Source organism: Pseudopodoces humilis, chromosome 5, assembly GCF_049639895.1.
Source record: "Pseudopodoces humilis isolate 2021_Gansu_Grassland_sample_001 chromosome 5, ASM4963989v1, whole genome shotgun sequence".
NCBI lineage: Eukaryota > Metazoa > Chordata > Aves > Passeriformes > Paridae > Pseudopodoces > Pseudopodoces humilis.
Genome location: NC_142204.1, coordinates 40,722,721 through 40,737,446, shown reverse-complemented (window position 1 = coordinate 40,737,446; position 14,726 = coordinate 40,722,721). Strand labels below are relative to the sequence as shown.

General features: G+C 42.9%; 1 protein-coding gene across 1 annotated transcript in view; it reads left to right on the top strand.

The window, feature by feature from the left end:
• The first annotated feature begins 590 nt into the window (after positions 1-590).
• Positions 591-14,726, top strand: part of RASSF3 (Ras association domain family member 3) — a 52,828-nt gene continuing 38,692 nt past the window's right edge. Inside the window, exon 1 of the mRNA XM_005519323.3 lies at positions 591-766. Coding sequence (XP_005519380.1) covers positions 638-766 — 129 coding nt within the window. The 5' untranslated portion in view covers positions 591-637. The remainder of the gene's footprint in view (positions 767-14,726) is intronic.

Sequence of the window (14,726 nt, the reverse complement as noted above, 5' to 3'; positions counted from 1 at the left end):
TCCTGGGGCGATGAATTCCATTGACTTAATATTCGTGTGCTGGTGATGGTGCGCGGAGCGGGCACCGCCGGGGCCGCGGAACTGGAGCCTGTGACTGCTCAGCGGGGTCGTGAAGCCGGAATTCATGGATTGCTGGAAGAGCTTTAAGGGAAAAGCTCTCCCCATTATTTTGCCGTCGGTCATTTTTTTAATGACTATTCTTACAGTGCAAGGAAGAGTGAAATTGGGTAATTATTAGGGAAAATGTCTGGGAACTTCTTGCTTCAGCAAGGTCCCCCTCAGCCGCCTCGTTGCCGCTAACGAGCGTGGAGGTGCGGAGGCGCCGGCACGAGACCGGCAGGGGGTCAGGACTCGGCCGACCCCGGGCCGGGCGCGTTCGGAGCCGGGAAGGAGCCTCCCCCACCCCACCCCTCACCTGCTGGCCGGGCGGGGGCGGCGCTGCCCGGGAACTCGCGCGGCAGGAAGGGAGCGGAGCGAGGGCGGGAGCGGGGCCGCCAGAGCCGCGGCTCCTCCTCCTCCTGCGCCCCGGACCCTGCGGGCTGGGCGAGGAGCGGCAGCGGCGGGGCCCCATGCGGCGGCCGGGCCGGCGCCCTCCGCCGCCCGGTACCAACACCTCCTGCAGCCCCCGCCGCCGCCGATGACCTGGACCAGCAGCATGAGCAGCGGGTACAGCAGCCTGGAGGAGGAAGAGTCCGAGGAGTTCTTCTTCACAGCGCGCACCTCCTTCTTCAGGAGGCCGCCGGGCAAGAGCCGCGCCGCCCCACAAGTAAGTGCCGGGCGCCGGGCAGGAGGGGCGGCTGAGCCGCGCCGGGCAGCTGCCGCCGGGCCGGGCCGGCCCCGTCCGGCTCGGGCTCCACGTGTCCGCCGCCCCCTCCCCCACGGGGAAGGACCCGCGGAGCCGCCCGGGCGCCGGGACGGAGCGGGGAGGAGGCGGCCGGGAAGGGCTTCCCTCGGCAGGCTTCCAGCGGGGCTCCCCTGCGGCCGGGGGCCACTGGAGCCGGTCCCTCTCGGCAGCCGGGCTGAGGGACCGCCAGTGCCCGGCGGGCAGGGATGTGACCAGAAATGGCTTGTTTGTGCGGTGAGTGACCGCGCTGTCGGCCCCGCTGCCGCCTCTGCGGGGCACGGCGGGGTCTGCCTCCTCGCTCTTTCGGACCTCATTCCGAGGTGAATGACAGCCTCTTCAGCTGGTTTGTTAGCAGGGAAAGGCCTTCTGAAGTGCTTAAGTGGCTTGGTTTAAGTATTCACGCTCGGGCAAGTGGGGCTTTGAGGTGAAGAACTGATTAAGTACAAAGTAAAAACTCCGAACCACCCCCTTGTGTGGGCAGCGTTGAAATTCAGTGGAAGACCTGTCCGATCCAGAGCAGTCATTAAACCATATAGGGTAAACGTCGCACTTTTTTAGCTAAGCAGTCCATCTCCCCTCATTTCTCTCTCCCCAAAGCACAGGATCTCATTGTAGAGATGACTGGTGTCTTTGCAAACTATAGGCTAGCGAGCCTGTTTTGTTTGTGCTACTTCATCTCCTCCCACCAGCATCAATGCCTTCTTTCTGCTCAGTGTCTGTTTCTTCCTACAAACTCTTTGTAGTTTTCACCACTGGATTTTAGAGTTAGTATTACTGCTGCTGTGTAGAACTAGTTAAAAACTTGCTTTTGAAAGCCTGGATATGTCAGCTGCCCTCTGGTCCACCTGTGGCACTTGTCAAAAAAACATAATTTCTTGCCCACAGTCATTCCTGTAGGCTGTGTTCTGCTGCAGAAAGCCAATCTTGGTTTCTGTTTCTCCGAGGTTATGTCCCATTTGTGATTTGCTTAAAACTGAAACCCTCTAGCTGCCCCTCAGGAAACTCCTGCTCCCGTTTGAGGAAGTGTAAGAGCTCTCTTGAGCTTTAATTTCCTTTGCAAAGTCTGGCAGGGAGCCTGGGCACACCCTCTTCCTACACCTGAGCTTGGGCACTTGGAGCAAATAGTTTGAGACCAGCTGTCTGTCAGGTCATGGCTGCTTCTCCAGGGTACTTCTCTTGACGCCTGTCCTCAATGTTTGTTTTTGTCTCATCCGTTTTGAGTTTCAGCCTTCCACTAACCTCAGGCGTTCTCTGGAAGCTGCTGAGTGCTGTGAAGTGTCCTTGAACTTCATCTGGTAACCTATTTGGCCAGCACTGGCTGCCACCTGGCCCTTAGAGAGGAAGATCTTAGTGTGACATTAGTGTGTGAATAGATACCTCACTGCTGTCTGCCTCTCTGTAGCTACTGTATTGTGACATGTCAGAGGGCCCATGTCTTAAATCAGATCCTGAAAACATATGCATCTTTCTAATCCTATTGTATAAATTGTGTTGCTAAATATTAGCTGTATAAGTAGTAAATTGTGAAGGTGTGTAAATTGTTATGTATGGTATTAACATTTCCAAGCAAGAGGGACTGGAACAAGAACAAAAAAAACCAACTCGTAACAAAAATTTTATATTCTGTTGTAGTAATGCTTTCCAAAAGAATACTGCAGTGAGGTGTTTCAGGGTACATATTTAAGTATGAATTTACTAGGCTGGAACACATTCATCTGTATTGCTGACTCTGTAGCATCAGAAATACTCAGCTAGTGTTTCTAGTCATAAAGTTACTACCAGTTGCTCTCAACTGATGATTTATAGAGAAAAGCAAAAAACCTCCAAACAATGCTGAATGTAGATTTCAACAGTCATGTGGCCAGTAAGAGCGAGTTTCCCCTTCCAGCAATAACAGTCATAATAAGCCTCTTTGTAGGGATGAGGATGTTACTTTTGGTTTGTATTTGAGGTTTAGTTAAAAAATGCATACTATGTCCCCTTGAGCAAAGAGGGGAGCTGATAGTTATTGTTTCTGTGTCTTTCTCAACTATGCAAATACTAAGTTCTGCAGTGTGGGTTTCTCTTCTTGCAGAAGACTTTAAGTGCTGGCAGTTATGTTTATCCTTCTGTCTTACCTCCCTTTGCCCTCTTTCTTGCAGGGAAGAAATGGTTTAGAGCATTTGGTTTGCAGCTGTGCCTGCAGAAGAACTCAGTACTGGTGTTTAGTCTTGTTTTGTATGGATTTCCAAAGACAAAAAAGGAAAAGAAAATTCACTAACTTAAGTAATGAATTTTTGTTTTCATTTAATTGGCCAAGGATGGGCTTAAATATATCAAATTCTGCAAGTGTGATGGGATTAATGAATTGACTGCGGTTCTGATGTAAAAATTTCGTGATAGTACCTTTGGTCTTTGCTTAGGATGGCTAGTCTCTAGAGTGGTTAAAGATTTAGACAACTCTTCCTCTTTCTATACTACTTCTAAAAGAAAATTGCAGCATAAAACCATTGCAGCATATATTAAGTGGTATGGTGTTTTAGGATTCAGCAGTAGCCCTGAAGTTATTTCTTAAGCAAGAAATGCTTTAGTCAGAGGGCAGTGTGAATAGAAATTCAGGTTGCTTTCTGCTGTCTTCTTGCTCTTGAACGTTTAGCTTTATTTAAGGTTTCTTATCATTTGTGTCTCTTGTAAAATTTGAGTGTCAGAGACTAGATGAAGCCCAGTTTCATGTTTGCAATGAGTCATTTAATGGATGAAAAAGGCAGAACTGTAAATATTTTTGTCCTGCCAGTCTGACTACTCACATGAGGTAAAGTTATCCATGTACATAGGCTTTTGCAAGATAAGACTGCTTCTGTATGATCAAGCCTTTGGAGAGAAAATACCAAAATAAGATTTTTGGCAAACTTTTGAAAACTGACCCGTTTCTCTCCCTATTTCCTTCCACCCATCCCCATCCTTCAGGAAAATTGAAAACAGTCATGCTGCTGGTGCAAGCCCCACCATATGCTGGAGGGATGCACATCTTCCTGTCTGCGTTTTCTGCACTTTCCTTCCACATGCCAGTTCCCTGAATTATCCAGCTTTGAGTAGGGTCAGTGTAAATCCTTGCTATACTTGTCCTTTTCCTTGAAAGTGGCCTTTCAAGCATTGTAGGTAGTTAGTTCCAAGCTATGGTGAGCTCATGACTTCTATCAGGATGACTGCAAAAACCTGAGGACATCCCTATACTTGGTTCTGCCTGCTCTGTGTTTGAGGGCCCCTTCCACTGTAACTGTAAAGGTTTGAAACGTGAGAAGAGGCTTTAAGTCAAGCTCTGTCCCTGCCCCTACGTGTGAGGAATCTGTGAGACAGGACATCACCGCACTTTGGGAAACCTTGCTTTGGAAGCTGGCAGTGCTATGAAGGTCATGGATCCCAGCTAGAAGAGGGTCAGTCCTGCAGGTTCTGTTCAGCATCTGAATTGTGAATAGTTTGCACACAAAAAGTGAGCGTTCCCATTGATGTCTCATGCAAAATGGTTTGGATATAGGAAGTTTGACACTTGGATGCTGCTCTGTTCTTTGGAAAAAAAACCCAAAATGCTGCTGTGTGCTTGTTTTTATACCATTTCATACAGGGCCCTGTAAAAGTGTTTACAAGTTGGCAATTTCCAGAAATGCCAAGTTCCTTCTGCACCCAAGAATGTCCTCATTGCCTCACTGTCAACACTGGTCCTTCCCTGTCTGAGGTCTGATTTCTCCCTGTCTCTTCCCCTTACTGGTCTTGGTTTTCATGGCTTCCAGACCCACTATGTTCCGTCCGCTGCACCCTCACCCAGTGCCCCCTGCCATGATGTTAGCTTTGTGCCTGTCTTTTCTGCGTGTCAGTGCGATTTGCAACTGTGGTAATAGTGGTGGGAAAGGAAATTAATAAAAAAGCTGGAAACGGCAAGCACATAGACAAGAGCAGAGGAGGTGTAAAGGGGAAAGGCAAAAGGCAGAGGGTGACAGTCTCATCCCTAACTAGTCCTGGCAAGGTAATTAGCAATCTCTCATTTCACTGTTGGAGAAGGAGGTTTGAAGGGAAGGGTACAGCAGTTTTTTTAACAGATGAGCTGGTGAAAATGGGAAACAGCAGGACGAACTTCTGGGTACAGACACCTTTTTTTTAGGTTTTTTCTACATGAATTTGCACAGTAAGTCAAGGCATGTAATTGAGAGGAAGAGAGACCATAAAAAAAAGCATTTGATTAGGAAAGAAAAGTTTCTAGTAGTAAAATGCAATTTGTAGCTGCTCAAGCCTAGTTAGGATGCTTTTGTGTTACCAGTGTCCGTTATTAATGTTTCACGTTCTTCGGCCATTACTCTTCCTGGGTTTCCTTTTAGTAACATTCCCTAGGGAAAATGGCTCTCCTGACTACCAGAAAAAATGAGGTTGCTAATTATAGGCTTGCTTTGGAGCCAAAAAGTTTAGGTTTGTGTTTGACATGTAGTTGTGAAACTTTTTTTAAAAAAGGCAACTAAAAATATCCAGTAAGGTTTTGTTCTTTTTTTTTTTTTTTTTTAATCCATTTGGCAGTCAGTGGATATTATGGGATAAATACTGTCACAACTGAAATACTTGAAAGTTAAGAGCTGAAGGAATGAGTAGGGTAGAGATTGTGTCTATTTTAAGCCCACATCACTGTGACAGTAAACTAGTGGTCCTTATTTTGTGTTTTTGCCTCACTCTTCTCTTGGAGCACTTAATGTGGCATGTGCTTGTCAGTAACTTGGAGGGGGCTTGATGGCTGTTTTGTGGTGAATTCTAAGTCTCCTGCTGGTGTCTGACAGCCTCTGGAGGTGAGATGAGATTTATGCTCTGTGCAGAGGATGCCGATTTCTGTACCCTGGTTTATCATCATGGTTCTTGGAATCATCGATTTGAATTTTGAGGACTTAACTAGATGAAATAGTAGCTACTAGTGCACACAAAAATTTAAGAAACAGTTTTAGGAGAGATGGATTAACATACTGTCCTAATCAGTGTCATGAGTGCAGTACCAGTGGCAGGTAGTATTCAGACAAGACAAATAACTTAATCATTCCACTGTTTTCTTTAGTCTATTGTATTAATACTATATTAAGTGCATCTCAGGCAGTTACTTCTCTATCAACTTTGGGAGTACAAACAATGTGTTACTACCTTTGTTACTGACATTTATTTAAATATCACCAGAGAAACACTGATTATTTATTTTTCCTTTTGTTGGAGGAGAAAGGCTTCAATTCACTGATCAGAGTCGTGGGGTACAGTAGCTAGGCTTCATATTAGTTAGATCAGGAGCACTTAGTGTGGGTATTTTGTGAGTTAAATGATGTAATTGAGTTGGGATGATTGTGAAGGTTTAAGTGCAAAGCAGAAGAGCAGAGCTGTGGAGTTTTGCTGAAGTCAGAAAGTATTGGGCACCTGTAGCTTTATGGTCCAAAATGTTTAGGCTTAGTCTTCTTTAGACATACGTGAATAGGCACGCAGACACAAGGAGTTTTGTTGTAACTGAAAAGTCTGGCGAATCCAGAAAAGTACTCTGCAGAGCATCAGAGCTCAAGGTCATCTGAATACACTAAAGAGATTAAAAAAAGCCTGATAAAAAGTTACTTAAAGAGAAAATTTGATATCTCCTTTTCATGATCTGTTATTTCAGATGTAGATCAGCATGTAAGAATAATATCAGAATGACCATTTTGGAAGAGGAGCTTGCTGATTAGCATTTAGCTACTGCAAGAGCAAAATTATGAAGGAAAACTAAAGTAGAAACTGATGTTACAGTTTGTCTCTTCTGTAAGAAGTCAGTGGCACCAGTACTGAATTAACAATTGCAAACACTACTGACTCATGGGTTGGTCACAGAGGGTCAAAGTGAATGGGGTAATATCACAGGCTGGCAGCTGGTCTCCCATGGAGTTCTGCAGGGCTCCATTCTTGGCCCAGAGCTTGTCCGCATCTTCATTAGTGACTTGGACACAGGACTGGAAGGAATACAAAATAAATTTGCTGATGGCGCTAAATTGAGAGGAGCTACTGAGTCCCTCAAAGGCAGAGAGACACTGATAAATTAGAGAGATGGGCAATCACCAATCGTATGAAGTTTAACAAGGGCGAGTGACAGGTTCTGTACCTGGGATGGGGAACCCTGGGTGTATGGACAGAGGAATGACAGGGGAATGAGAGGCTGGAGAGCAGAAAGGGACCTGGTGTCCTGGTCAAGGGAAAGTTGAATATGAGTCAGCAGTGCCGTGGAAGCCAGGAGGGCCAGGCATGTCCTGGCGGTCATCAGGAACAGCATCACCAGCCAGGCAAGGGGTGGGGGGGTTGGATTGTCCTGCTCTGCACTGCACTGAGGCAACCTCCTCTTGAGTGCCATATGCAGTCTGGGGCAGTGTAAGGAACATAATATTGCCCAAAACTGTAAAGAATGGGCATAGGATATAGCTTAATAAAGGGGGGCAGTGAAGGTGTTGAAGGGTCTTGAGGGGGAAGCTGTACAAGCCTGAGGTGACTTGTTCTGTTCAACCTGGAGAACAGGAGATTGAGGGGAGAGCTCATTGCCATCTGCAGCTTCCTCGTGAGGGGCAATGGAGGGGCAAGTACTGATCTCTTCACTCTTGTAACCAGTGACAGAACTCAAGGGTATGGCCTAAAAGTGTGTCGGGGGAGGCTCAGGCTACATATCAGTAAAAGGTTCTTCACCCAGAGGGTGGTCAGGCCCAGGAACAGGATCCCCAGGGAAGTGGTCACAGCACCAGCTGACAGAGCTCAAAAAACATTTGGACAATGCTCTCAGGCACATGGTATGATTCTTGGGATGTCCTGTGTAGGGTGAAGAGTTGAACTTTGGTGATCCTTGTGGGTCCCTTTCAACTCAGGATATTCTATGATTCTAAATAAACTGATTAACAGAGAATTTTTGATTAAGTGCTCAATATGTAATGACTGTGGCACTATGCTAGTGAGTCAAGACAAACAATGTAAGCTTCATGAAGAGAGACATGCGAGTGACCGGTCTCTTGTTCAGCTCTCCTCATGGATAGGCAGATAAGGCCAATGTGCGGGCAGCACGTTGGGCCAGGCTATTCAGTATATCCTGCATTTCATTCTTTGGTAGAAATAGTAGGGGTGTTATGGGTGCATGCTATAAAAAATAATTATATGTTAGCTATAAATACATATATATATATATATATATACACAAAATATTTAGATTTAGATATATATAAATCTGACACACACACATATGGATTTGTGCCTTCTGAGACTAACATTCAGGAAAGATCTTAAAATCAGCAGCCCCACAGATGTTAGAGGTGTGCCCTGATAGAACTGAAGCTAGCCCAACATGCTGTCATCCCCCGTTTCAGTGCAGCACTTACCTGATTACTTCATTGTCAGGCTTTTGTATGGGTTCAGGTGCCTGTATCAAAGCCTGCACATTTCTGTAGACAGGTGTGAATTGACTTGGGGTGAGTAATTGCTGCTTTCCTTTTGGCATCCTTGCTGTTCTGTGAGGTTGATGAAATACTGCAGACAATTTTGAAGAGAGAGATTCCTATGCAGACATATATTTGGCTGTGCTAAGTAGCCACATGTGATTTATGTAGCAATTAAGAATGCTTTTTAGTTACTCATCTGTGTGTGTGCTGGAGAGGAATTTGTGTTCCTGTATGCAGAGGAATCTGTGCTGTGCTGAAAATAATAGTAAAAGCAGGACTGGTTCACCTGCCTTTGAGGGTGCATCAAATGTTGATGGTGGGCATGACAGGAGTACTTGGTGTGCTGGTTGGCAGCTTGTCTGTCTTGCTCTTTACCCACTAAGTAATTGTGGAAAATGCTGTTTGCAAATGTGTTTCTTTTATAAATTATATAAAATAATACACTAGAGGAGAATTACAAAGGTGGTTGTCTCTAATCTTTTATAGATATCCCTGTTGCCCATAATTAGGACTGCTTGTATTGTGATCTGTCTGCTCACTGATCCAAGGTGTGGTCAAGTGCATGGATGCACAGTCCAACCATGCTACACTCTTCCTCATAGTGCACAGTTCTTGAATCTTGTGTTTGCAGTACACAATCAATACAGTCACTCTAAAGCCCAACTGGTAATAATAAAAACTGACTATCAAGTTGTTCTGTGACTGAACATGACAGTTTCCCAAATATTTAAGTGCTTAATTCTCTTTCTGCTGGAGCAGGAATCACACAGTTTGACTTGTCCCCCTTGAAGTAAAGTTTGTAATGGAACAAATTTTTTAATACTTCACAAGTAGTTTGACACCTTTATTGATGGTTAATAACCTCTGTTGTAGAGGACTTCCTCTCAGTGACTTCTTATGTACAGTTATGCCTAGGTCACACTAGCCTGTAAACTTGAAAGAGTTTAGTTCAAATGTTTCATTTAGAGAATTATTTTTCTCTTAGTGGGCTCGTCCCTTCTGAAGAGTTGGGCTCCTCAAGATCAAAGCCTGCTCGTCTTGCTGTTCTGTCCAGCATCAGTTTGATTTAACGTGTTCACTTAGATACATAAGCTGAGATTGTGGAAGTATTTTCGTTCAGAGCTGCTTGCTTAACTGTAAAATATTTACATAGTTCACATGGGAAGCATCTAGTAAAGCCATATAAACTCCAGCAACTGCACTAGGGATTTCAGCATGACCCATTGTGATTGTGTGTACAGAAACTAGCATATTCTTTGGCACTGCCTGAAAGATTAAGAACTTGGTGGTTGTGTATTGCATAATGGGAGAATTGGTCTGCATTGTTTCTTGTGTTTTAAATCAGTAAGGGTCAGTATTATGGAGATTAGCATAACAGTACGAATTTTCAAAACAGATGTAATTTGAGCTACTGTATTACAATTTTTTATTATATTATTGATGTGTGGAAACTTTATGTAGTATAGGCATAGAAAGGTGTCTTATGTTACCCTTTATGATAAAACCTGTGAAAAAAAAAATCCAGCTTTGGTGTCTTTGATTAGCTTGCAAGTGTTAGAAAAGTTGATGTGTGACAAGTGACCTAGGCTGTGCCTAAAGTGCACAGCAGGTACGTGCTGTAGCCAGCTGCAGGAACTGATCCCTCAGCTTTCCAGACTGGTGACTTAAAGAATGGCCTGCCCCTTTTTTGTTACCATGCATGTGTGTTTAACTTTGAAAAAAAGTGCAGAGAGAGGGTTTGTGCAGAAGCATTTCTGGATCTGTCAGGCTATACTGTTGAACCTAAGTGTTAAAGACTAAGGAATGGAAATATGAGCAGGAGGAAAGTTCTTTTTAATCCTGTCACACATACAGACTCCCCATTTCTATCACCAGGAGTACTTTGATCCAAAGATTAGACCCATGTGATGGCTGTGATATACCCAGGGGTAAATGCTGCAATAAAGGGGTGCTCCTGAAAACTGCTAAAATAAATTCCAAACTCTCCATGTGGCATGGACTTGGCAGCTGAAAGCTAAAAATAGGTATAACTTTTATATTTGATAGTGAAGGAGGAGGAGAAGGAAGGGATCTTTGTGTACAAGACTTGCTCCATCTCTTGAAGGATACTATGAGCACTTATCAACTGCTGAGAGCAAACTGGAGTAAATTATGCTGCATACGTGTGGGGTGTGGTAAAAATAATTTCAGACGGGGAGTTGATTTGACTGTTATCTTTTAGGAGCTCTGATGAAAGAAGGAAGAGAAAGTATTCTGTCTGTCCTGCTGAAAGTGCAGGCTGAAAAATTGCCTGTTGATATTTCTGCATATTTCTGTAGGATCAATGTCTTAAGTCCTGTGGAAAAATACACAGCTTAACCAAAAGCTCATGCTTGAGGCAGTTGCTCCATTAGGCACCCACATACAAGTGCTGGCAGTATAAGAACAGCAGAGTCAGGGCAACATTAGTTGCGCAGGCAACCTGATGCAAGCAGTAACCAGACTCCCGTGTAATGTGCACAAGAGAAATCTGCTTTATTAAGGGGAATTTGATCTTTCATTAAAGAAATCTTCTGGTCATGATACTAACAGCTTTCATGGAGCCTAACTTAGCACAGTGTTACTTTTCTACTGCACTGTCTACATAAATTTGTAAACCTAGTCTGATTTTCTGTGTTAAGAAGTTTATCTGGATCTTTGGTGATTTGATGTAAAATCTAATATCAGGGAGAGTTTGCAGTTTTTGCATGAGTTAGGTCAGCTTGAGATGAACTTGGAATATTTAACATGATATTCAGGGGCACTTTATTAGTAGAATTAAGGGAATGCCTTTTTCCCCTTCCAAGAATATGGGCTATGGGGTGATGGCTAATGTCAGGCATCTTAATAAATTCTTTCTGTAAATAATTTAGCTGCTTTTATTGAGCCCAGTAAGGGCTCAGGATCTAAGTAAATGGATTCACAGTAGCTAGTAAAGATAGTCTTATGGAGTAGGGCTATTGTAGCGTTCAAAGACGAGTATCTTTTGTTGTATTTGGTAATATAATTTAGTTGTTTCCTTGGAGAAGTGACTCTTAAAATACTGAATTACTTTAGTTATCTTTTAATTTACTGTAATGTTAAGAGACTACTGCATGTGCATATGAATGTCAAAGGAGACAGCAAAGCTTCTGGACATCAATCAGATAAACCTGTGAATCAGATCATCACATTATTTTAAATTCCATTTTTCTATTCTCATTGCATATAAAGATGATTTAACTTATGTGATTAGTTGCCTTTTAAGTTTTTTCTTTGGGCTCTGTGACTATGTCAAAAATTGTTCCTGAACAATTTCCTACACCCCCCTTATTTTTTTTCTTCAAGGTTCAAGCCAAGCAAGAGCTTGTTTTATTCTTTGCGTGCTAATTACTTTCCCTTCTTAAGTCTGAGTCTGACTCATACTGCTGTTGCTTTTAACAATTATAACAAGAATTGCTGATAAATCTAAATACTTTCTCTAAACATTCTCTATATCAACTGCACAGCATTGCTTTGGGATCTGATTTGGACTTCATGGGAACAAGTTTGTTTTCACAGAAATTGAAAAATGGTATTAGTGTTCAGCTGACTATGTGATCTACTACTCTGAACTTTTGTCGGTCCCTTGCTTGCCTAGGAGGTTTTTTTACTGCTTTAAAAATAGTATAATGTTAGCAAAATAAAATTCAGCTTAACTAAAACAACCATGTTTTAATTAAAGTATGTTAAAGAAAATATCTTCAATAAGACTTTGAATTCTGTGCTGTAAATTACAACCTTTTTTCTTGAGTGAATATTCAGTAGACTGTGTTGTCAGAGAGTATAACTGGGAGAACATTCTCATTGCTAATTCAAACCTGTGAGCAGCAGGACTTCATGAAGTAGATTTAACTGTGGGCTTCTGGCTTTTTTGTTGCCCTGATCAGAATTCTTGATCTGTAAAATGAAGCAGACAGTTCCTGTGCTTAGTGTGGTGAGATATTTATATTCTGGATTAGGCTGGGTGCCAATTAGCCAGCCACTGTCTATCCTTCAGAGTGTAGACAATTCCTACTTGTCTTAGATCTGATCACAACCTATATAACATTATCCAAAATAAATGCCAAGTATTTATGCAAGGTGGAGAACAGTGATGTTTTGTAAATCAAAGTGGCTCTGTTGCTAGTGGGGCATATTCCACCAGGGTTTCTCTTTTGGTTTGTTAAACCTTTGGGCACTTGTGATTGCCTTGATACTGTGATAGCAGGTTTGTTATAAAATACAGAAGTAATTCCTGATACATACCTTTCTCAAATTCTGAATAAGAATGGAATTGTCTGTAAAACAGTGACCCTAAAGAAGTGTCCAGCTGTCAGAACATCGAGTAAGTTGGTTTGAAACATGGCAGGTTGTGTAATGCTTCTGGGAGTTTAATTCTGTGTTTTGTCACCAAAAAGCCGTGTTGTGCTCACCTTTGCCTGAGAAGAACTTGAGAAGTGTGTTTTCAGGTGGCAAAGTTATTGGCAGCACCCCCTTCGTTTGGCTCACTCCTATTGGGTGTCTTTGGTTTTCCAGTGGCTATTACCCTGTCCCCCACTGTCAGCAGTGGGCATGGGAGCTTCTGGGAGGAGTCTTACACCTGTTGAGCTGAATCCTATGGAAGAATGAATTTTCTTCTCTTACTATGCCCCCTTGGAAGGGGTCATCCCACTTGCAAGGAGAGCTTTGGATACTCTTTGGATAGCAGTGGAGATCTCTGCTTTGGTGGTCATAGCAGTTGTCAAGTTCGAATATCCAAAATGTTGTTCTGTTGTTCCACATGTTCCTGTGACTGAGGGTTGATAAGATGTGCCTTAATACAAATCTTGGAGGATTTAAATAACTTACAGATTATTCCAACAGAACAAAAGTGACATATTTAGAAGTATCTAAAGATCTTCTGTGTTAGCCCAGTCATGGGCAAGAGTTATATCACAGATTTTGTTTTATGTCTACAGTTTATGGGTTTTTCTACACTGACAGCTGCTTTTGAATTCATGTGAATGTGTTCACATGGTGGAATGCTTATCTCAGGATGCGGGAACATGACTGGTTATATTGTGCTAAAAGGTGGATATGTGAAGTGAGACATCAAAACAGTTTCTAATGCTCTGAACTTTAAAACTCACAGTTAATTTAATTGAAAAATAATTAAAGTCACATCTTTCCCCACCCCTGAATGCAGACCCCAAATATTCTTCAAAGCATATTTGATTTTAATATTTGGTGATTTCCTCCCTGAGGTTTTTTTTTAACTTGCCACTGGCATATAAAGATGTAGCTTTGAGTTGCAAGGATAATAGACTATTAGTGCAGTAGGTGTTTGCCTCCTCAGGCAGTAAAACTACCTCGTCTGTGGAAATAGCCTCATGTTAAAAAAAATAAATTTATAAACCTAGTGGCTTTTCCTCTAGCAGGCTAAGTTTATGGTACACTTCTTTTTTAGTGATTTATAGCTTAAACTAGTTCCTGAAGCAGCTTGGTGAAGTGCATGGTATGGAATGCTGGCATTCCAACCTTGTTTTGTCACTTTTTCTTCTTGTGTCTCCACCCCCTTGAATTCTAATGAAGAGTTCTGTTTTAAAATGAGTTTGATTTTAAATCAGCCTTTATGGCCAATGCTGGAAAAAAATAATGTATTATGTAATAGAGATTTACTGCACTAGTTATTAAGGTGTTATGTGGAGGATATTTGTCTAGATTTAACTAGTAACCTGTATGTTTTCCTCTTCAGAGATCTATCTGGAAGGTAGATTGGAAAATAAAAAAACCTTTCAGAAGGCATTTCACAGTTGATAGTAATGGTGTCAGAAACAAAAGGCAGCATAGAGGAGTATTTTTTATTATGAGAATTATTTAAACTAGCGTTGGTATTTCTTTATGTTGTAGGTATGGGCATTACAGTGCGCTAAGGGCAGTGTCTTGGTCTTGTCACCCCAAGACAGGCAGTCATTAGAAATGTGGTGCTATTCCCTGGATAGGGGAAGGAAGTGTGGTTTTTAGGTCCTTGCAGAGATCCTTTCTCATTCTGGACACACTCCTGGATAACGTGCTCTGGGAGATCCTGCTTGAGTGGAGAGGTTGGACTGGATAATCCTCAGTGGTCCCTTCCAGTGTTACCCATTCTGTGATCCTTCCCTGTCTCCTTGCTGTGTGCTTCCAAATAAGCTCCAATACTGCCCTTCCAGAGGAATCCAAGCTTTGTTCTGACTGTTCCCAACAGACAAGCGAAAAAGTCTGAAATATGGGAGTGATGCCGTGGTGAAACTGAGCTGGAATTGAATCCCATTCTCTTTCAGATGTCTAACACCAGAACACAACTTTCCTGGTCAATGCTTGCTCTGTTCCCTCTTTGCTCCCGTGGTTTCTGTGCAGTTCCATGGCTGCATGCTCATAAGGAGGTCTTCTAACCTGCAATAGTAATTGGATTG